The sequence below is a fragment of the Abramis brama genome, assembly GCF_963993115.1.
Source record: "Abramis brama genome assembly, chromosome: 5".
Lineage (NCBI taxonomy): Eukaryota > Metazoa > Chordata > Actinopteri > Cypriniformes > Leuciscidae > Abramis > Abramis brama.
The window spans coordinates 3,562,762-3,587,308 of NC_139967.1; the positions used below are offsets into that span (position 1 = coordinate 3,562,762).

At 37.4% G+C, this 24,547-nt stretch overlaps 1 protein-coding gene across 1 annotated transcript; it reads right to left on the reverse strand.

Annotated features, from left to right (window-relative positions):
- Nucleotides 1-1,375: 1,375 nt before the first annotated feature.
- Nucleotides 1,376-23,847, reverse strand: srrt (serrate RNA effector molecule homolog (Arabidopsis)). The gene is made up of 20 exons (XM_084115135.1): nt 23,708-23,847; nt 22,826-22,980; nt 22,309-22,452; nt 19,420-19,566; nt 17,049-17,237; nt 15,091-15,260; nt 14,282-14,460; nt 14,088-14,198; nt 11,436-11,616; nt 10,750-10,913; nt 10,596-10,657; nt 9,344-9,422; nt 9,067-9,258; nt 7,377-7,547; nt 4,985-5,138; nt 3,893-4,086; nt 3,619-3,775; nt 2,706-2,801; nt 1,821-1,923; nt 1,376-1,717 (listed from the first exon to the last, which is right to left on the reverse strand). The coding sequence occupies exons 2-20, from the start codon at nt 22,942-22,944 to the stop codon at nt 1,642-1,644; spliced, it is 2,688 nt and encodes an 895-aa protein (XP_083971261.1). The 5' UTR covers nt 22,945-22,980; nt 23,708-23,847; the 3' UTR covers nt 1,376-1,641.
- Between the last annotated feature and the right edge of the window lie 700 nt (nt 23,848-24,547).

Sequence of the window (24,547 nt, forward strand, 5' to 3'; positions counted from 1 at the left end):
CGGAGGAAAACGGAAAGCTCTGACGCTGTCTCAGACTGAGTACAGAAGCGAAACGAAATTGAGCAGAAGTACGAAGTCTGACAGTCAGGCTAATTTAGGCTACGTTTACACGGAAACGATCTGAAGAGAAAACGCAAAAGTGATCACTTTTTATTCTGCGTTTAGACGAGCGTTATGGGGGGGAAATCTGCGTGCATACGGTGACGCAAAAGTGTGTGAAATTCAATGTAGTATGCACTCCAGGCGGCTAGGTGGCAATGTGAAGCACTGATCGGTGCCTTCACTGTCTAGCAGACTTTTTTCCGTTTAGACGGAAACGCGACGGTGGAGTGTTTTTAAGATTTCCACTCTGGAGGGTGGTTTCACTTTTTTGCGTTTTTAAGCCCCAAAAACGCCGTCGCCGTCTAAACGAAAGGCACATCTGATAAAATATTTTTACGTTTTCACCCGCGAGCGTTCTCGTGTAAACGGGGCCTTAAAATAGCACTTCTAATAAAATCATTTAGCTGAGTGAGTGACTTTCAAACATGTAAAAATGTACTGAATTAGTGAAGCGATGTTGATTCATACGTAGAACTTGATCTGTAACGGTTTCTAAGGATAATTTAATATCGAGTTGCTTTGCAAACAAAGACAGAATGTACAAATGCACAGAAGCAATAAAATGCTATTAGGAGCATAACGTTTGAGTCACCTCAATAATCCTGTATCTTACTTTTAAAAAATACAGATGCATGAAAATACTAATCATCAGACCTCTTTTTAAGCACTGATGAGTGGCTATCAGCTTAATGCATCTAATATTGTGAGCTGTATCATTTCTTTCAAAGTTCAAGGAGTGTTGTAAAGTAAATACAAGTTTAACACCACATTTGTGGGTATTTTACCTCATTCCTAGAGTTAGAATAACTGGAAGTGCACAGAGCCATGAAATAAACATTCAAAAATACTCAAAAGTACAGCTAAAGACTTATCCATTATACATGCTCTCAGGAGATAGTGACACTAAATTGTCTAATATCCATCCAGTCGTTCAACTTCCATGTCATGACCATGAAACACTGTGGAAAATACTTTCATAATGCATGCAATACAAATGTGTGAACCAGAAAGGAACTGTTTACATGGAGCAAAATCCACTCACAAGAGAGTCTCACCTTAAAAAAGACAATTTAAACGTTAAAGATCAAATAATCTTGCTTTTTAAATTCACAAAAATACAAGCTTCCCATTTTTTCTACAGCGTTTTCTTGAATTGTTTGTACCTTTAAAAAAAAAAAAAAAAGACGTAAAATATTGTAATTTAATGTAAATTATGCATGATTCAATTACAATCAATTTTAATTAAATTAAAAACCAATACAGTACACAAAAATAATCCAAACCGAAGTTTTATTGGAAGAAAAAAAGGCCACAAGCACAAGCTCATTCTATAACACTGAGTACGCAATGACATCCAACGTAAAGGACATGCGTTCACTTCAAGGTGGAGCGCTTCTGTAATTCATGCGAGTGAACAGAAAGAGACTTCTGCTTCTGGAATGAATGCAAAAACAAGAAAATGCTGAGTCAACTGTAAAAAAAAAAGAAAAAAAAAAGAAAAAAGAAAGTAGTTAAAATGGAGAGAATAAAACTGGAGCTCTAAAAGAAGTCCACATCATCTGGTGCGTCTAAATCACGATATTCAATGATATTGCGAGGATCCCCACGCATCATTCTGGAAAAGACAGACGGAAAAATTATTAAAGCGTATCTATTAACATCCTAAAAGAGCTTACTGCATTCACATAAATCAAAACTGAAATACAAAATCAACTCACCGATTGTTTCTAGGTTTTCCGGGGTAACCGCCTTGCCCACGGAAGTTGTCGTAGTTGCCCCTGCCACCTCCACCATACTGGTTCGGTGGGTAAGGAGGACCACCTGTTAAAGGTTGGAGAAACACCTCAATATGGCATAATTCAGCATTGAAAAACGTGACAGTCAGGGTGTAGATTTACAGATGCACTGCAATGAAATGGCCTGTTAAATGCACAAACACTACAAAATTGATTGTGGAAAACTGAATTTTAAAAACCTTGCCATGTTGTAAATTCTCGGGATGCACGATATATTGGCAGATATATATTAATTTTTAATGTTATCTTTATCGGCCCGATAAGAAAAGCTGGCCTATAAGCTGATAAATAATGTATTTCCTTCAGCGGAGACACTTCAGATGCAACTATTCAACATTATGGCCACTTCAAAAAGGAAAGTACAGTTACGTGCAACACAAGTCTGTCATATAGTCTACATAACATTGTAACAAAAAAAAATTATAATTGTGTTCTTGGGACATGGATTTAAATGGTGAGACTTGTTTTTGCAATCAGTCTCTCAAATTATATAAAAATTTGGATTTAGATTTATCAGCCAATATATCGGTTATCTTCTTTCACATTTAAAGAATTATCGTATCGACCAAATTGTTCATATCAGTGCATCTCTAGTAAATTCTGTACAGAGAACCTGAGCGAGCATTAAAGCTTTCACATACTTTTAACAGGAAAAGCTAGATGTACCATAATTATTGCACCAAAACTGAGATATGCATTAAAAATTGATTTGCAATTGCATCACGACTCCCAGAAGATGCCAAATGATTCCCACACTTGATAACAACCATTCCCCACTGTAGCTATCCTTCTTTAACAAACACACACCTCCATAACCCATAACTGGAGGTCTGGGCTGGCCAAAGCCCATGAGACCCTGAGGAGCCTGAGGTGGGAATGGAAGACCTCCGGGTGAAAGCACTCCTAAAGAGAGAAACAAAAATACAAATGTTAATTTCATATCTCCAACTTCTGAGAACACAATTTATTTCAATACCAAATCCACAAGATTGACAGACGCACTGATACAAATTGGAGCAGAAACTTTTTTAATTGCTAGTAAAATTACAAAGAGACGGTAGGTAACATTTAAAGGGATACTTCACCGATTAGCATTAAGCTTTGTACCAGTAGAAACCCGGTAGTATTCTCGAGTGACCGTGCTTCCCTCCCTCATGTCCCTCTGAGACCAGAGATTTCTGGATTGTGTGTCTGGAAAAAAACCTCAGATGACGCAAAAATCGCCATTTATCATCATCAGAGGCTTTTGTGTCCAGAGGCGAGAGACTCCAGCCAGTAGGAGGAGCTCGTCCCGCATGTGTTCAACCCGCCCATAGGGGGATCTCACGATAAAACGCCATCTTTTCAGTTTCGAGTCGAGGTGTATCATTTCTCCCGACACTGCCCTCTGTAACCGGTAGGCGTGGCTTGGGAGTGTCCTCGTAGGGCAGGGAAGCAAGTGCATTCTGGGAGTTGTTGTCTTTCATCCACATGAGCCAAAAATACATTTTCTGGCTTTCCTCAGTCTAGAAGGCACCAACTTCTAAAATAATTTCACATTTCTACTACATAAATGACCCAATTTAAATACACATTCATCTTTCCAGCGGTGAAATATCCCTTTAAATTAAATGTGAAATTGAAGTAGAAAAACTGAAATGGTATTTTCTTGTAAAACTTGCTCCAATAATCTTCATTTACAACTTCAAAAGAAATATTTTTTTTCCCCAGCTTGCTTTACCTTGTCCTGGACCTGGAGGAGGTGGCGGTTTCATCTCTGGGATGGAGGGTCGTTTTGCATCCATCAGGAAGTTGTTGAAAAAGACCACCTCTTTCTTCACCTCCTCAATCTTGTCACCATGTTTGTTTAGGATGTGCTTCCTCACAAACTCTGGGCCCTTGAGAGAAAGGGTAAAAATTTATTAAAATGATTTTGTAAAAAACAAACATCCTCCCCAAGTCTACCAGATGAACAACTACATGAACAAAGGATCATGCTTTTAAATCACACACACCTTAAACTTTTTGCCACTTAGAGGACAAAGCCACTTGTCTTTGCCCAGTTCCTGTGTGTTGGCCAACACAAACTTTTCAACTTCCTGTTCTGGATCTTTGCGGCCCATCTTCGCTGCCTCATCTTCAGACAGGCTTTCCTTCACACTGAACAAGTGTCCCAGCTTCTCTTCAAATGTCTTTTGCCAGTCGGACACTACAAGATGGTCGAAAAAGCAGTGACTTTTTTTTTTTCCAGTTACATTTGTTGCATCAGACAAACAGCTAATCCTGTCCTCAACTTTTGGCCATTGGTTGAGTCAGAAGTTGCTTAATTCTTTTTAATTCTTTCTTTTTACTTTCTCATTCATGCATTTGTCAACAAATTTCAGCAGACATGCACTTTACAACTAAACATACCCACAACACAGCAAAATCTCTTTAGACCACAACCATACATATCATTAGAGGTGTAACAATATATCGCAATACAAAAATGCAATATGTATCGTGGATAGTGGCAATATGTATTGTGTATAGTTCACCCAAAATGAAAATTACTGTGAGAAAAAAAAATTTAAGTTTCATTTTAGTGTTTAGTTTCATTTATATATAGTAGTTACATTAAACTACTATATATAATGTTTAATATAATGTATAATAATGCAATGGGGGAATATTTGTGGGTCCTGATAATGCCAAATATCTGATGTTACCAGTAAAAAGTGGCCTGCATAATTTTAAATGTACTGTATCTAGTCAGTGAGAGTGCAAGCGTATATTTATCTAAAATAATTCTGTATTTTCAGCTTCAGAATCATGATTTGTTTTTAATTATTATTCTGGTGTCACTATTGTGCCGTGCATAACGTTACCAGTGTTAGATTACAACCAAGTTCAAGCCTATTCACTTCCACCCCCAATGAAATACCAAATTTAGCATTTTAATCTTGGGAGTATCGCATTTATAGTATCGTGAATTCAGTATCGTTGAATCTTGACATGAGGGTATCGTTACACCCCTACATATCATCCCGCCCCAGCTCTAGGAGAAAGTATTTTAAAGCTGAATGAACGACACACTTCTACACTAGTCATCTCTTATTAGCGCTTACCTTCTCTGTGAGTAATGCGGTTGGGGGGGATCGGCCCTCGCACATGGATAATGCCACAGCGGTTCGGCATCTCGTCCTCACTCGGGTACTCGCAGGTGTTGTAATAATCAATAGAGTGTACGATACGCAGGTAGAAGAGGAGACGATCCAACACCTGGGAGGAAACCAAAACATATTACACTCCTGAGGAATGGGTTTCGAAGGAGAAACTACATTTGTTAGTTACATCTACAATTAATCCTTTTATCCAAAGCGAAATGAGGAGAGCAATAGAAGCAGTTAAACTAACAATAGGACAATAATATACAAGTGCTGTGACCCTTCCCAGTTTAGTTCAACACAGTACACGTAAAAATAATGAAAAATAAAATTAATATATCCACCTTATTCCTACAGCCTCATGACGCTTTGTGCGAATTATGGGTGTAACTTCCGTTAAGCTGTAAACAATCAGTGAAACGCTCGCTCTATGAACGCAATACGTTTAAAAAGTGTCACAATGAGATGACGTTAATCTACTCACCCTTCAACCCTCGAACATTAAAAGGAAATTTAAAAGTGTAAAAGCATCAACAAGGTTCTTTCAACAGACCAAATTACCCCAAAAGTGCAAGAGTCTTTAATGGACGGGTGTAGTCTGTATTATGTAACTTATGTTGCCTAAATCAAAAATGTTCATTAACTTCAGCATTACGTGATACTATTTCAAAGTGATTTCCGTCATTTTGTCAGATTATAAATTGCATTTACCTGTGAAAACAAGGATTTGAGGAGAATAACGAGAGATTCTTCGTGCGTTCCAGTGAAGTATTAATGGAATATACAGTACCAGTCAAAAGTTTGGAAATGTTACTATTTTTAATGTTTTTGAAAGAAGTATTATGATCATCAAGCCTGCAGTTAAAAAAAAACAAAAACAAAAAAAAAACAGTAATATTATGAAATATTATTACAATTTAAAATAATGGTTCTCTTTTTTAATATACTTTAAAATGTAATTTATTTTTGTGATGCAAAGCTGAATTTTCATCAGCAAGTACTCCAGTCTTTGGTGTCTTATGATCCTTCAGAAATCATTCTAATATGATGATTTATGATCAATGTTGGAAACAGTTGTGCTGCTTAATATTTTTTTTATAACCTGAGATACTTTTTTCAGGATTATTTGATGAATAAAAAGTTAAAAATAACTATTTATTTAGAATAGAAATCTTTTGTAACAATATACACTACCGTTCAAAAGTTTGGGAACAATAACTATTTTTTTTAAAAGAAATTAGTACTTTAATTCAACAAGGATGCGTTAAATTGATAAAAGGTGATGGTAACGATTTATATTGTTAGAAATGTTTTTATTTGGAATAAATGCTGTTTTTATGAATAAATGCTGTTAACGTTTTACTCAATGAATCCTGAAAAAAGTATTCCAAAAAAATATATTAAACAGCACAACTGTTTCCATCATTGATAATAACTGAGTATCAAATCATCATATTAGAATGATTTCTGAAGGATCATAAGACACCAAAGACTGGAGTACTTGCTGATGAAAATTCAGCTTTGCATCACAAAAATAAATTACATTTTAAAATGTATTAAAAAAGAGAACCATTATTTTAAATTGTAATAATATTTCATAATATTACTGTTTTTTTTGTTTTTTGTTTTTTTAACTGCAGGCTTGATGAGCATAAGAGACTTCTTTCAAAAACATTAAAAATAGTAGTGTTTCCAAACTTTTGACTGATACTGTATCATAAATTAAATTCGGGAGAACAGACCACAAATGTGCAGGATATGTTGTCCTTTTTCATACTTTTACAGCAGATTGCAAAGGGAAAAAATAAAATAAATCATGAGGAAAAGAAAGCAGCGAGTGAAAAGAGCTCTTGCCATAGATATTCTTTGTTATAACATGTCACGTTAAAATAACAAGTATAACGTTATTCTCATGATGTCAGAAAATAAATCATGAAGGAAAATTGACGGATCAGCTTTATTTGTAGGGCAAACTTATGATTTGAAATGATTTGTTTCAGCCTTTTTGAATGGAAGTTCCCCAAACCGGAAGTGCGACCCATAATTCAAAACGCAGTAAGATCATCAGGAATAAGGAGGATACAAGTCAGATTTAAAGTCTGATTTAAAATTCCTCTCACACAATTTCACTGACAGAATAAAATGCATAAAACATGGAACAAGTGGCCTGAGGTGAAACAATGGAAATTAAACCTGTTTTATGAGTTAGGTTTTTTTTGCACAATTATATCCACAAGAATTCCCCGTTTGACAATAATGAGAATCATTATAAACCTGGAATGGTCCTAAATAGGCTTAGTTTTCTTCTTATTAGTGTGAAATATGTGCTGGACATTTAAAGTCTCTTTCAGACCTTGACAAGTTTTTCATCTCTCTCCACAGTAATCTCAGTGGGGTTTCCCTCTTTGGATCCCTCCTCGGAGTCGGCTCCTCCGGCACTTCCCAGAAGCTCTTCTTCCTCTGCACTCACTTCCTCTATGAGGTAATCAGTGATGTTTTTCAGAATGGGGTTCTGAGCAGGGATCTTCAGGAAAATGGAGGGAGAACATTTAAAAAAGCTCATTCAAGAGGTTTCCAAAATGACTACTAAAACCAAAATTAAATTTGTAATTTACTTAAACTCAAACCAAAATTAGTTTAATCAATTAATCAGATTTATTTAATAATCAAAACTATACATATACAGTCAAACCAAAATTTATTCAGACACCTTGCATGAATATCCTCACTTAAATGAATGAACTATAGTGTCCTGCACCCAATAATAAAAAAATTAATAAATAAAAAATTATGGTGTCTGAATAATTTTTGGTTTGACCGGACAAACATTTAAACTTCACATAAAGCAGTTTTATATAAATTCTAATAATATAATTCCAACTCCAATTATTTAATTTTTTTGACAAGCTACAGACATTTAATTCCTGAGGTAAACTAACGTTACTTGACATTGTTTACAAGCTATTTTACTGACATCTTTCCGCTGTTGAAACACTAATTGAATTATTACGAGACAATACATTTCAGAAAGTTGTATTGTTTAGTAAAGAGAAAGAGTTGATCAGTCATGCCACAATACTGACAATCCAGCCAGTGTCCTAACAGCTGACATGTTTACCTATTGAAGCTTATCCACATTAGGGCTGTCAAATAATTAGAATATTCGTCGAATAATTTTTTTTTTTTTAAACTGCACATTAAAATTTTTGGTGTGTCAAGAGGCGCTTGAGACATGATGACGACGTAACTGACACGGTTTGTTTTTGTTAGCTTATCCAGTATACAGCGAGGTGTGGATGCGTTGCCGGGAAAAGGCTTCCTGCTGACAAAAACTCTGTTGGTGGTAAAATTCGGGCAACGACTTACTTGACCATACCTGGCATGAGCGTGTTTTCCTCAGCTGAAAACATTGTCAATAAAAAGAGCTCAGCCCTCGCTGCAGATCAGGTTTACCTTCTGGTGTTTTTGACTCACTAACAATATGTAGATATAGTGAGTAGAAGTGGATTGTTTCTGAATGGCAGTTTGCCATTTTGTGTTCATTTAGTACATTACACGGTCTTTCTCAGGTTACTGATGCACTTACAGTTGCATGCACTATTGTAAACTAATCTTCCTTGTTTATTTAAGAACAACTGTTTCAAAAGTTAATGCACTTTAAAAAGTGAATGTCATTTCATTTCAATAAAAGAAGCAATGCTTGATTTGGTTTATATTTGGTTATAGCGCTCACTTGCGCCCTCTTGTGGGCATAGGAGACAATACAGTTCTTTTTTCGTCTTAACATTAAGTATTGCCTTTCAAACATAATTCAAATTTGCTAATATTTAAGTAAGAAATTCAAATTGAGTTTTTCAGACATTTTGACAGCCCTAATCCACATTGTGTGCATGAAATACACACTGACATTCAAAACACATCACTGATTCAGCCCTGCAAAACAATTTCAGCCAAAAGCGAAAATTGCCGTTTTGACCGAAATTTTGGTGCATCCCTAGTCAAGGTGATTAAAATTGTATTTGGGGTTGTGCAAGTAAGATTACCTCTAGAGCGGCCGTCTCTTCTCTGGGTTTGTGGCTCCAGAGTCTCTCCCGGTCATCCAGTGCATGGATCAGTTTAGCAGCCATCTTGATGTCATTACGGAGAACCTGCTTATGCTGAGTCATTCCATTCACGTTACGCACACGACGCGCCAAATCTCGATTGACTCCGGGAGCCAACTCACAGTCCCGCAGCTGGTCAGAGAGGAACAGGAGGAGAGAATGAGCGAGACGCTTGCTATGCATGATGGTTCTTCAGGCTGACGGCTCTAGAACTCACCCGGATGTTCTGCAGGTTCCAGCAGATTTCCTTGATGTTCACACCTCTGTCGAAGGTCACCCAGCAACGCCTGAAAAACCTGGGCCACACAGAGATGAGAAATTTACTACATCTCCTTTCTTGTATTAAAATGATTTAGTGAAGCATTTTATATTCATATATATTGGCACATAAATTAATGTTAATTTAGTAAAAAGTTTGGGGTAAAAAAAAATATCAAGAGCTATGATCTGCACTCAAAATCCTTTTAGTCACTTTCTCTCACATTTTTTACGGGGAAATAATACAACAGACGTTTTGGGTCGCAAGCATTCCTCAGTATGGAAAAAAAAAATATATATATAAAACTACTAGGTAATAAATAATATTTGATGTAAATGATTCATCCTTTAAATGGAGAAAAACAAATAGCATTAAGTTACTAAGATTTAAATTTAATAGTCACATTTATTTTTATGCCGCTTTTCACAATATCTGCGTTTTTAAAAACACATTTAAGACCTGCACAAATAAAATGATTACCATATGTCCATACAGAAACAAACCAATACAATCTCAAAAATAATGCATCTCTGATTATTTTAATTAAACGGGCTGCGGCACACATTCAACTTTATACTGCTTATGAGCAAAATGGGGAACTGCAAGTTTAAAATACTCAGTGTTTTATTCAGTAAATTCATGTTTGAAATTGGTTTGTACCTGTATATCAATACATATGTATCAGAAGTCGACCAATATTGGATTTTTTACTTTGAAATGTGCAGCGATCACATTCAATAAATTAAATTATAGCCTTCTAAAGTGTAATAATCATATTAGGTTTTATTACAATTCCTGTTTTTCCATCCCCAAATTTAAGACCTCTTACAATAATTAAGAAATTTATTTTAAGGTGTCAGTATTACAGTGTAATTATACATTTAAGTACCGAGTAATCATAATTAACTACATGTACTTACTATAGGGTTAGGATTAGGATGAGGGTTTGGTTTAGGGTCAATTGCATGTAATTATGCATAATTTATAGTTATTACTACAGCAATTACATGTTATGTAACAATGACACAAAGTGTTACCGAAATTTGTTATAACTAAGAGACATTTTGTGACCTTAAATTTGATAAAACTGAATTTATGATATGAAGGACCTGCGGGGACTTTGAATACATATTTCAAAGCAGCTTAACAGAAAATGCAACAAATCCCAGTCAAATATCCTCAAAGTGTGTTGAAATTGAATTCAACTCACCTGCGCTCTGGCTGTGGTTCTGACAAACAAACGCGCATAAATCCTGGATAACGTCGACACAGCTGCCAAGAAAGAGCCAAGACTTTAGTCATCAGCATTCAACAACGACATGGGCAATAACAGCGAAACTCCGTGTGTTTGTGTGAACACTCACAGCGACGATCTCCGCTTTGGATATGGTTGGAGCGATGCTCCTCATGAAGAGAGAGCAGGTCCTGTGAAGAGGTCGAGGTCGTGGAGGCTGATCATCCTTCGGCTTCTTCTCCTTTTCTTTCTCTCTTTCCTTCTGCTCCTCCGTCCGCTCCTTTACATCAGCGGCTTTAAAAGACCAGAAACACGTTTGTCACAACTATGATGCTTTAAAGGGATAGTTCACCCAAAACTGAAAATTACCCCATGACATACTCGCCCTAAAGCCATCCTAGGTGTACATGACTTTCTTCTTTCAGACGAACACAATCAGAGTTATATTAAAAAAATGTCCTGGCTCTTCCAAGCTTTATAATGGCAGTGAATTGCAATTCTGTTTTGAAGTCCATAAAAGTCCATCCATCCATCATGAAAGTGCATCTATCCATCATAAGTGCATCTATCCATGATAAAAGTGCATCTATCCATCATAAGTGCATCCATTTATCATAAAAGTGCATCCATTTATCATAAAAGTGCATCTATCCATTCGACATTTTTTAATATAACTCCAATTGTGTTCGTCTGAAAGAAGAAAGTCATGTACACATAGGATGGCTTGAGGGTGAGTAAATCATGGGGTTATTTTCATTTTTGGGTGAACTATCTCTTTAACACTGCTGATTCACTGCCAGAAGCCTTGACACTGACCTTCCCCCTCCTCTTCTTCCTCTTCCTCCTTATCCTCTCCCTCGTCCGGTTCTCTCTCTTTCTCCGAGGGTTTCTCAGAGCAGTGAGAGTTCGAGTCGGAGTCAGAATCGGATTCGCTCTCAGATGCACTGGCTTCATCTTCACTGTCTCCACTGTGCTTCCTCTTCCTCTTCTTACTCAGCTAGCGGGAGAAAGAGAATGCAGTGTTTACCATACGAGTTTACATTTTAAAAGTTAAATGCATCATTCTGGTGCACTTTGAGAGCAAAATTAAGAGCTCCAAATAAAAAATAAAAAAAAAGTCTTTGCATTGACTTGTACTGGGACTCAAACCTCTTAGCTGTGATAGTAGGGATGGGACGGTATGAAAATTTCATATCACGATAATAGTGACCAAAATTATTGTGATTATCAATATCATCACGGTTTTGTTAAAACGAGATGAAAGTGTTCAAAAATAACTGATGCTCACACTGAAAACACTTCAACTTTTATATTTGAAAATCAACAAACAACAAATAAAACAAGCAGCTCTAGGCACTTTTTTAAGCAAGATTATATTCTGTGGCATTTCCTTCCTTATAATGACCGGCGTCAATAACAACGCATTATAACACAGCGCACATGTATCACAACACACGCTTTTAAATTTTAAACGATAATACTAACCATCAGTACATTTTATCGTGGTTTATAGTGAAACCGGTAATCGTCCCATCCCTATGTGATAGTATGTAAAAAAAATAAGAATAATTCATAAGTATATTATCTCAGTTAAGTTAATTGATTTATGAAGCACATTTTAAAACAACAGACGTTGAAACAAATGCTGTACAAGCAATATAAATCAGAATTAAATTCAGAATTTAAAAAGGACAAATGAAGAATTTACACCCTCGGTTAAAACAAAGTCAAGTCAAGTCATCATTTATATAGCGCTTTTAACAATGTAGATTGTTTCAAAGCAGCTTTACAGAGATAAACGTATAATTTAAGGTAACAGAGATTGTTTTGGCTTTATAGCGGTTCTTTAATAAAGTTATTTTCCAGCTAAAGTTAGTTTTAATTGATTCGCTTCCGTCGCAACAATCACTCGTTATTAAATTAGGGGCCGCTAAGACGACATCATTCTCTCTACAAAGAATACAAATAGGTCTTCAAAGAGAATTTAAACATGGAAATGAAAGAGGAAGGTCTAATGTGGAGGGGAAGTCTGCATTATATACTTTACACTACAGTGGTAAAATTACAATACGCATGTCTTAATTCCTTAAATACTTGCAAGAAGTTAAGGCGAGAGACACGGCAGGCAAAAACATTGTTTTTTTTTTACTGGTCAATTTTGAGATTTTTGGATATCTGTCTTCAATAACATGTCTTCTTTCAGACTGTGGTGAAAAAAAGTCCGAAATACACATTTAGGTCTTTATTTTATTACACTCGTCTGTTTGCATCTGTAGATTTTGCGTAAATTCAACAAACAAACAAACAAAAAAAAAAAAGCTCTCTCTTCACTGTACAATGCTGTCGGATCCAAATATGGTCATTTCCTTTTTATCAGCAACCAATCGCAAAAGTAAAAGGGCTGAATGCGCAATCTCATTGGCTGATGATAAATCTTTAAAGCCCGTTTTCTCAAAATGACCTTTCTCTCATACTCCAAGTCCGAAATCTCCACTTCAGTAGCACCTATATACACCAAACTTTCCAGTCTTGTACCTAGTTATATTATGAAGACATTTACAGAGGGATTTGTAAATATATTATTCCTAGCCTGATTTATATAACATTTTATTCCAAAAAACATGGCGAAAATCATTTTTTTAAGGCTATTGACAGTATATTCTGATTTACAGGATAACAAAAGTAGATATCCATAAATCCCTCTGTAATTTTTTCCCCATCTAATATGTGAACACAATGAAAAAATAATTTTTAATCTGGCTTTATCCAATACTCAGATTTCGTTTTTTAAAATATATACAAATTAGCGCATATTTAATTAGATATAGCCTAATTTGCATATTTAAACATTAAATTACAGAAAACTTGTAATACATTTTTTTCTCATCTTAATGTAGGTAATCAACTGGGAAAGTTTCATGGTGATATCTGCTAGTTAAAAAATTTACCCTATTCACCTGTAGTGTCTCGCCTTAAAGCCGTGAGCTTTTATTTTGGCAGAAAACTGCTGGGAGACCTTTACATTTCTATGACAAACATGTATACAAATGCTTTATCACATCGGTTCGCAAAAATGTTGGAAATAATGTGAATATGAAAGTGTGACTGATGCATATTGCATTCCCAAATGCACTAAAAAAAAATAACATGCAGAGATTGAGCTTGTGAATTGAGATGCTGTAAAAATCATTAGAGGTTATCTTGTGAACAGTGCTCTTGATTGATAGATGGCTCAAAACACAATGAAAGATCTTTTATATTTTCGGTTTGTTATGAAACTGTGGCAGGACAGATTATACTATTGGCGGGCCGTAATTAATGGGAAACACTGGAATGCTAATACACTGGATTGCATTGAATGCATGTAGACATGCTGAGATCTAATATAGATAATACATATTTACAGAACAGTCTGGCCCAATAAGTGGCACATCAACTACCCAAAGCAGCAGAACTTGGCTAACTAACCTTCTTGGGTTCTGGGATTGGTTCGGCAGGCGCTTCTTTCTCGGTCTTCTCTCCTTCACTCCCTCCTGCAGAAGCGGCTGCATCTTTCTCAGTCTCCTCATCACCCTCTCCCTATTGACGTACAACATTAAACATCACCGTTCCTCCCAATACTGCATGATCCTTTGCTCCATTATGCAACATTCACTACTCACCGTCTTGTCTTTTTCAATTGAGGGTTTGCGCTCAGCATCCACAGGCCTGGACTCGTCCCGTTTGGGAGGTTCAGAACCAGGTCCACCAGATGAGAGTCTCTCTCGCTCCTCTTCTTCCTCGTTGGGCTGTTCGAGGATACGCAGGTCATTTTCCCCTCCTCCTTCCATCTTTATCACGGCTAACGAAAACAAACAAACACTTGCTTTGAGGAAACAGTCAAACCAAAAATGATTCAGACATAAAATACCGATATAATTTGAGAGTTTTTTTTAACTAGTGGGTACAGGACACTATAGTTAATTTATGTAAGTGAGGAGGATAGCAAAATAAAGTAAACTGACATATTATATACCCAACAATTCTTCATACAGTGAACTACCAGTAAAATTTATAAAATATTTGGGACCAAAAATACAAAAAACAAAACCGAGAAAATGTAATCAAATAACAAATAATAACAGTTGTATTTAAACATTTACATTTTAATTAGGCAGTTATTCCTTGTTTAAATAAACATTTAAATGGTGTATGCAATAAAAACTTGTTTTCACAACAGATTTATTCAAGCGCGCATTAAATAATATGCAATATAGGCTTGTGCATATTTAGAAAAATGGTCCTCTAGAGTTGAATTCTAGAGTTCTCCGTTCCATTGAAGAAACACTAATCAAATGTCACTGTTCCATTCAAAATAGTCAAATTAATTGAATTTTGGTGCATCAACAAATGGACAGTTTGGAATGATATGAGGGTGAGTAAATTTTAGATGATTAAAATGAGCATGCAAAAGAAAAGCACTTCTCCAAACCTGCATCTAAAATCTTGGTGATTTGTGGAGCACGCTCTATGTCCAAAGTGACGGATTCAAACCAGCTGTTGTCCATGAGATACATGTAGACGTTCAGCCGGTTCTGTAGAGCACTGTGGGATTCTGCTTTGCGCCTCCCAGCCTCATCCGGGTGGTACTTTGAACGGAACCTGACAGGCGGACAGAGGAGAAAGAGGGACAAATGGGGTGTTTGGGGGAAGAAAACAATACGTTAGCAACTATTTCCCAGTCATGCAAGCTTTAACCTTGTCCTAACCTGCCTTCTAAATATATCTAAAAATGCTTTGATAAGTCTTAATGTAAACCACCAATTCTTAAACTAAATTATATCTATTATCCCACATAGCTGTCCAACTTTGTCATATGAAATTGTAGCTCTATTCCAAAACTACAGAGCTGTTGCCTTCTAAGATTTGCTCTTTTGGCTAGATTCAAAGGCAGCATTGCATGTCTCCGTCCAAAATAAGACAATAAATTATGAATATAGATATTTAGCAACATGTTATTCCCAAACTGTACATGTAGAGCATTCCAAATCAGTCCATTTCTGATGTTTTGTACTAGTTAAGATGCTGTCTTTGAAGGTATCTGTATATTTAGGCAGCACACTAGGTTTCTGAATAGAGCATATGACACCAATTTGTTGGCTAAAGTTAAGTGCACTTGTCAGTCTTACTACATACTATAAAAAGAACTTGTGTGTTTAAGTGTGTGTAATACAGTAACACTCACCACCAAAGAAGAAAAATGAAAAACAATAACAACTGATGCATTATCAAGAAATGAGTCAAACAGTTGGGTGAAACATTTTCCATTGTGTGCACTAAATTTACCTGATGTACTCCCCGCATTACAACACATTTACACTGAGAGCGGTCTTCTCAGAGGAGTGTGTACATTTGGGGGGGGTTTTGATTGATCCAAATATCAAAAATGAAAAAGAAAGGGGAAGAAAGGCATCACACACTACAGAAAAGAAAAAAAATCTTTCCGTGAACGCGGCGGCAGCTTTGGATTGTGAGTGTTCGACTGTCTAACTAAGAGCCCTGGTACTTTGATTCTAATGGCAGCTGCATTGTGCGCAGTGCAAACCCTGACTGACTAACAGCGACTCCTGCGATGGGTCCAAGCGCTTTTCTCATCTTCCAATACCTTGTGTTGATGGAGGGAAGAAGGGTTTTTGTTAATTTGTAAACCAAAAAAAAAAACAATATGCAAAAACCTGAAAAGAAATGAATGTTTAACACATCTGCATCAAGTCAATGACGAGACCAATTGAGTTGCTGTAGAGACAAACTGATGTCAAATAGACATTAATTATCATTCGATCTTATGGCAAGTAAATGATGAAAAATTCCAATGTAAAAAAAAAGTCTCAAAACACAACTGACTGTGGTAATAAATTAACTATGCATTAAAATATAACTATGACGCACCAAAATTTCAGCAACCAAAAAGAATTGGTCAAAAATTAATTGGTTTAATTAGCGCTCCTCTGATGGTGCATCAGTTCAAGGTGCCAGTGTGTAGCACAGGTGGACTGATAATCTCTTCCTCTTTACTAATAGTTATAGCACAAAAATAAACATGAACATCAGAAGGTATGTTAAAAAAAATTGATTTTAACATCAAAAAACTAAATTATAGTAAAAAAAAATAATAATAATTTGGGGCATCACTGACTACAAAGTCGTACTTGTCAGGACAAAAAGACAAAACTGTCCAGCCAAAATCCTTTTAACATAATTAAACTATTCTAACTGGAGATGTAGTAGTTATAAACTGATAGATAGTCAAATGTTCAGAGATGCAGGAATCAGCCTCTTCTTTGTTGAGATGCAGGACTTGTTTCGCCACTCTCTTGCGATCACTAGCTTAATGCAAAAACATCACCTAAAAACAAAACACTAGGGCAAAAACAGCAACTGTTGTCGTACCACTCTTCATCTTTATGGGCCAGGAAGAAGTCCTGCATCTGCTGACGCCTAAAATCGATCTTGTACTCATTGTAGCGTTTGACCGACTCCGTCTCATCCACAGAGTCATCCAGAGACAGCAGGAACTCCTTAAACGTCTTCATCACAGGAGGGGGAGGACCAAGATCCATATCGTGGATGTTTCCCAGCCTGGAGGAAGACCAGAGAGGAGAAGAAATGTTTCACACACAGGTTAAATACAAGGAAATGAATAGAGCTGCCCCCTAATAGTCGAGTAACCGTCAGTCGACTAGAAGAGGCTTGATCGACTAAGATTTTATTAGTCGGTTCGTCGCAGAAAAAAAAAAGAAATACTCCACAAGAAGTGGCGAAATTAGGCAGGCGGTAACGGACAGATCATTAACGAAAGGAAAAGTCTACTTTAATTTTCTTAAACTCATAATAACAACAAAATGTTGTGCTTTTGAAAAATAATGGTGCTTTCTGTCTATTCGGTCTCAGTGAACTTGAGCGCATCACATTAATGAACCGAAACTCAGCGTATACTTGCCTCACAGACATGAGAAATATCTCTATAGAAAAGTTGAAATGTCTACATTTCAATGAACTCATTAAATTGATTCAATTGGTAATTATGTAATCCGTAGGGCAGGGGTGCCCAATCCTGCTCCTGCCGATCGACTGTCCTGCACAGTTCATCTCCAACCCTAATCAAACACACCTGCCTTTAATTTTTCAAGTGATCCTGAAGACGTTAATTGGTTGCTTCAGGTGTGTTTGATTAGGGTTGGAGATGAACTGTGCAGGACAGTCGATCGGCAGGAGCAGGATTGGGCACCCCTGCTGTAGGCTATGAAACGTGCATATAGGCGCGTCCACTACTGCGGAGATGACGAGTCAGCATCATTAACAATCTCTACAGCCGAAAACACAGAAAACATTACCAATAAATTAAAGCGTTTAGACAGTCTCCTCCTGTTTTTGTTTTTTTCACAACACATTCATAATCCTTACATTTGCCGGTGCGCTGTGGCAAGCTTTATGCGTGCGTTTGAGCGCTGATTAGGCCATCTATTTTATATAGAATTAAAGGCGCATTACTTATGATTTATGGCTTATTAGGGCTGTAGTCAAGACCACCTTTGTCGAGTCCAAGACAAGTCCAAGACCAGGACTAGTCGAGTCCAAGTCAAGACCGAGTCCAAAGAGGTTCAAGTCCGAGTCCAGGACAAGGAAAAAAAAGTCTGCTAAAAAATATAGGCTAGCCTATAGAAATTAAATCATTATGTAATAATGAATAATTTTTATTTTATAATTGTTAAAATAATTGACTAATTCAAAGAACAACAAAAAAATTATAATTATACAGGCCTAAAGGAGCACTACACATTCGTTTCGACTGTCTGATCAGCCTTACATTCTGTTCCTGTCAATCATACACGCGATGTCAACCAATTAAACTGCATGAGGGAGGACCGAGACAACTCACAGACACACAGACACACAGACACACACACACACAAGAGATGCGGATAAACCGCGGATCGGGCGGATGACGTGACGAAAAATAATATTTTAATTAAATTCGGGCGGGTGGCGGCTGAAGCAATCAAATGAAAAAAGTTAGCCAATAAGCAAACCTGCAAGTTATGAGCTGGGTTATTTTGTTTCGATATTAGCTATATTTTAAAACAGCCAGTCATTGCGCCTACCACTCATGGAGGCAAAGAAAGAAAGGTAAGAAAAAAAGTCGGAAAACTTTGCCCATTAATTAGATGTGCAAGGCAAGCAGGCTAGTTTTCGGGGTGTTATGGACAATTAAAAATACGAATATTCACGTTGCACTAGCGGTGGACTTTCAGCAAGTTTATTTAAACATTTATTTTTTAAAGAGCCGTTTGTGAGTCAAAAGAGCCGGCTCTTTCAGTGAGCTGAGTGAAACGAGCCGGCTCACGAAAAAGAGCCGAAATGCCCATAGTTATTAGGTGGCCAGTGTTTCACTTTCCCTCCAATAATATATTGTTTTAATATCGCGGCGACGTATGTGTGATTACTGGGAACATAATAAAGAAACCTGGACTCGGTCGAGACCAAAAGCCATATTTGGCAAGACCAGTGGCCGAGACCGAGACAAGTCCGAGTCCGAATACCAGAGAGTCCGAGACAAGTCCGAGACCATAGAAAAGCGGTCTCGAGTCCGGACTCGAGTCCAAGACCGGACTCGAGTACTACAGCCCTATGGCTTATTAATATAAACGCGTGATTAGTCGACTAATGACCTAAATAAACAACTAGTCAACCAAAAATTTTTTTAGTGGAGGGCAGCCCTAGAAATGATGGATTCATAGCGGCTCATTTCCTTCTCTCTCACCTGGCCTGAATGGGGATCCCATGGTGAGGCTGCATGAGGTGCATGTCAGGGTGACCCCAGGGCTGCGGGGGGGCATAGCTGGGTCCTCCACCGCCTCCATAACCAAGATCATAGCCACCATGGTACGGGTCGCCTCCATGGTCGTCCCTGAGAAAACAAGAGAGAGGGAGGAAGAGATGCAGAGTGAGGTTATGGTGCTCCATTTGTTTTTTCCAGGCAAATAATCAGTCTACAATAGAGGGTATGCAGTGACGTCACTTTAACTACTTTGCTTAGTGCTGCAGGGATGACATGTTTGTAGGCCAAAACCTGCATTTTAGCACTTCCAGTTCCACCATCCTGAAGTCAACAGGGTTTTTTTTATTATTGGTTAAATGCTTGAAACAAGTCTGTGATGAAAACAAGCTCAAGATATTTTCACACTTTATTCCAAGACATAAAATACATTAATAACTGTGATTTTTAATTCACAAGTGTAAAGCTTTTACTTTTCTTGAAAAAGTGTTTAAATGGGACTAGAGAGATTATCGGGGACATTAAACCTCAAACTGGCAAACTCATCTACTCACTATTTCACATTCACAGCCTCAGTGAGTTTATAAATCATGCTCTTTCAAACTATTTTAACAAATTTTCAGGGAATCTTTATTTTTTTTAAATTAAAACTAAAAGATGTTGGAAGCTTAATGGTGGAGACATTGATGTACTGTGAGTGTGTTGTAGTACGTTTATTTACTTATTTTACTTCTGCTTAGGATTCCAAATTCATAAAAATTGTGATCATTTGTGAAGATTAGCATTAACATAATTAAGATTAGCTTTTAAATTAACTTTTGCTGGTCACAGAGCTTATTTTCTGCTATATCATATTGGCTTTAACCAAGGGAACGAGGGTGATTTCCAGACTGGCCTACAAAAATACATCAACGCAGCACTGTTACCATAAAACTTCAAATAATAGCCCGGGCTTTTATTTTCCCAAATCGCTGAACTGCACTGGCTTGTATTTGAGACAGGCGTCTATATGAGACAGGCCTTTAATTTAGTGTTGAGATGAGCATGACAGGAGGTTATCATATCTGTGTTTGTGTTTAACAAATCAGTTAATGTCAGAATTACCCTACTATATTTCTGTATGTCTAAAGGGTTTCGCACACCAGACGAGAAGCGCAGCGCCACGTCTATAAAATTCGAACACATTATTCTCTATGAGTGTACATTGCCTCAAATCGTCATTAATGTATATACTGACTTCACCCTGTGCTGCAATATACATTCAGTTTTACATTCATTTACAGAAATCAGCTGCTTGAATGAAAATTGCTGGTGATTTTCAGGTGATATTCTCCATTCAGTTAACGGACGCTCTGAGGTAAAGTGAATTCAGACTGCAGACTAAGCAACAATTCTATTTAATTGTACAGTACAATCATAACATAGTACAGACATGATCTTAATTCCATAATATCCTTAAACATAACTATATTGCTGGCCATAAACTGACAAAGTGCGCGTCCGGTGTGCGGTACCCGGCACTGCGCTTCTCGTACGGTGTGCGCGATCCTCAGCTACAAGTTCATTGGCGGATTCCTCCTCCTCGTCGCTCTCCTCCACCTCTCCCTCTCCGGCCTCCGCTAACTCTGCCTGCCTTGCTTGCGCTAACAGCTCCCGCCCAGATGCGCAGGGCTCTCTTGCGTGCGCGATCTGCTCCATAGAACTGGCTTAAACAGATGATCTGACGGGTTTTAGAAGATTAAATACAACCCGAAACTAAAAAACAGACCGGGCCTCTATTAGAGACTGGCCTTTATTTATCCAAACCTGTAGCCACACCAGGGGCCGGTTTCACAAAGATAGACTTTGACTATGGCTTAGATATAGTAGATAGTCAGACTTCAGATAGACATCTAAATCAGACCGTTGCACAAAGCACTTAAGACTCTGACTATCTTAAGTAGGACTACACTGCAATGCATTCTGGGTAAAATAAGACACTTTTCAAAACAAAAAACATGGCGGATCGAGTAAGCGGCGCATTCAACCGCTCAGTGCAGTTTACCCCAGCGGAAAATATGTGTTTGTTGGAGGACTAAATGACGGCGTATGTTTTTATGTTTCCACTGTTCGATCGCGCCCGTGCCTCTCTCTCTCTCTGACACACACACACACTTCAGCATTGCAATCTTGACATCGCAGCCTGTTGCAGCATTCACACCAAATGCGAATAGAGCGTCAAATTCGCGTCTAACGCGTCTAGTTCGACGCTTGAACATTTTGAATCCATTCGCGCGTCCAAGGCGAATAGGACACACGTATAAAGCGAGCGTTTGAAGCGAAATAGATGGGCGTTCAGAGCTATGACTCCACTATGACTACTAGCTACCCCAGTTGCGTGAGCGGTGTATTGCATTTCACGCATCGCCCGTGCCGTGACGCTTGCGTCCACTGCTCAGACTATGAAAGGGAGCGCGTCGATCGTTGCTCGCGTTGACTATGTAACGGCCCTAACAGTTACAAGGACATTTTACTTGCGAATGTAATAACTGGAAGAAATGTTTAAATTATGAGCCATTTTCCCTTTTCTTTTGGCAGTTTGTAACTGATTGTTACTGCTGGTTGCCAAGGTAACAGAGTCTTAGACCTAAGTTAGCCTGGGGATAAGGTGTCTATTTTTTTTGGTCTAAATTAAGTCAGTCTTTATTTTTGTGAAACAGTCTAACTTGCATTAGACTAGTCTATGAGCAAATTTTAGACTTGTCTAATACTATAGACCGGTCTAAAATAGCTTTGTGAAACCGGCCCCTGGCGTGTAAAAGAGACAGGCGTCTATTTGGGACTCGGCTATTATTTGAAGTTTTACGGTACTCTTCTCTCTCTGAAAGGTCTTACCAGTCTCTCCTCATGCGCTTCTGCTGGGGGCTCATGTCATGACGTGGAGGTGAGAATCTCTCTCGTCTGCCTCTCTCGTAGTCCCGGTACTCTCCTCGACTGCGCCGCTCACGGCCCCGGTCCCACTCTCTTGCCGAGGGCCGTCAGTAAACGACAACCACAAGAAATATATAAAAATGTGCAAACATACAAGCCTTTTGACTAATATCATACCCCAAGAAATTCAAATGGGGGACCTGAATTATAAATACCACTTGATGTTACAAATCACAGTTAGTTGTGCATACAGTAACACTTTGCAACCGACAGGTTGAAAAAGTAAGAATGTATTAATTCTGAGTTTTGTTAGTGATAAAAGTTGTAAAGTGTGCCGTTGCATGAATCTGACAAATATATGGCGTGTGTGTCTATATATTTTGTTCTTTATACTGTTGACATTTAATTCAGAACTGATTAGAATGTAAATGTGCGTCACTTTGGATAATTCCCTTATGCAGGTTAATTCCCTCTTCCTCACCTGTCATTCCAGTCATCTCTCCGACGGTCCTCTCTCTCCCGGGAACGGTCATAGTCGCTCCTCTCTCTGCGGAATTTGTCTCTGCGTCTGCGGTCGTATTCGTCATCGCTGTCGCCCATGGTGTTTAAATGAGGACGAGTATCAGAAGAGGTTTGCTGTGATGCACAAGGGAGAGGAGATGAATGTGTATTATTGACAGATTGTATCTATACTCGACTTAATGCATAAATCACAATGTGTCACACAAGTGCATCAAAATTACAAATCCTACATTTCTCATAAAGGGACAGTTCAAGCAAAATGTCTAATTCTGTTATCATTTACTCACCCTAAAGTTGTTCCAAACCTACATGAATTTCTTTCTTCTGCTGAACACGAAAGATGATTTTTGAGAAATGTCAGAATTTACTAACATAGTATTTTCCCCCCAAAACTATTCAAGTTAAGGGGTCCACCAACTGTTTAGTTAAGCATATTCTTTCAAATATATTTTGTGTTCAGGAGAAGAAACTCATACAGGTTTGGGACTTGAGGAAGAGGAAATGACAGAATTTCATTTTTGTGAACTATCGTTTTAAAACACTGACTTGACACATACTTTTTGTGTGTGTAATAGCTTATGTGCAGATACAGAGAGCACCGTATATGAAATGAATAATATAACTATGAATACACAAGTCATATCAGTAATACAGACTACGCACACAATAGCCAGCGCCATGCGCGCGCGCGTCCAGCTCGTGACCCGGTAAACCAACCATCAACTTAACCAGAAAAACCAGTGTATAGTAAATTATCGAATATGTTAGATACCCAAAGAACATGTAACGCGATTATACACAGAATAATCACAGATTAAGAACAAATGGCACGTATTCATACCGGCTCCGTCGAGTTACGTAAGGAAAAAGTCGCTAACCGCAACAAAGAGGGACACGTTCAGACAAACTTGGACAAATGTGACGTTTAACTTTTAGTCAATGTTAAAAATCAGTGGTAAGACATACAATAATAGTTGTATGTCCAATACTAACCAATAACTAGGTTTAAAAGGTTTTAATCTGCTGAACTCCCGCCAGCGCACGACCGTCCTGAACTACAGCAGCGGAAGTGACGAACATATACCGGAACTACAGCGCCACCGTGTGACTGGATGACCGCAGTTGGAAATGCGCATTTCTTATAAAGAAAAACAAAACTAATCATTTTACGTAAATATAGTTTTAGCTAAAATAGAAACTTTTTTCTTTAAAAAAATTTTTTTTTACAAGGAAATTCAACTTTAAATTATTAACGAAAATTTATATTTATTAGCAAAATTGGTCAGTTTTAAAAAAATCTACCAAGTCAACAGATAATGTAAAAACTAAATTCAAAATGTACTATATGTAGTGAATTTTGAGTACACACAAATATAATTTTTTTGTAAAATCTTATAAACACTAATCAGAGTAAAAAAAAATGCAAGTTATGCTATCAAATTAAAAATAAATATTCAAAAAAGCACTAAATTTGTGAAATCGATCTTTATTAAAGCATAGACAAACCAGATACTAAGACATTTTCAAATTCATGTTAATTTTTCAGTTCGATAAAACTAATTAAAACTGTTTTTAAATTAAATAATTAAATAATTCTTAATTTGTGCATGACTGATGGATTCCAGAGTGGTGGATTCTAATGAAAATGGCGCGCTGGAGCGGAAACCTCCAGATCTCTACA

Coding starts and splice junctions, on each gene's coding strand:
- srrt (XM_084115135.1), bottom strand. CDS start 22,944: ATGGGCGACAGCGATGACGAATACGACCGCAGACGCAGAGACAAATTC. Junction 3,776..3,892: donor TAAGTGGCAAAAAGTTTAAG/GTGTGTGTGATT, acceptor CTTTCTCTCAAG/GGCCCAGAGTTTGTGAGGAA. Junction 1,924..2,705: donor TCCAGTTATGGGTTATGGAG/GTGTGTGTTTGT, acceptor AACCTTTAACAG/GTGGTCCTCCTTACCCACCG.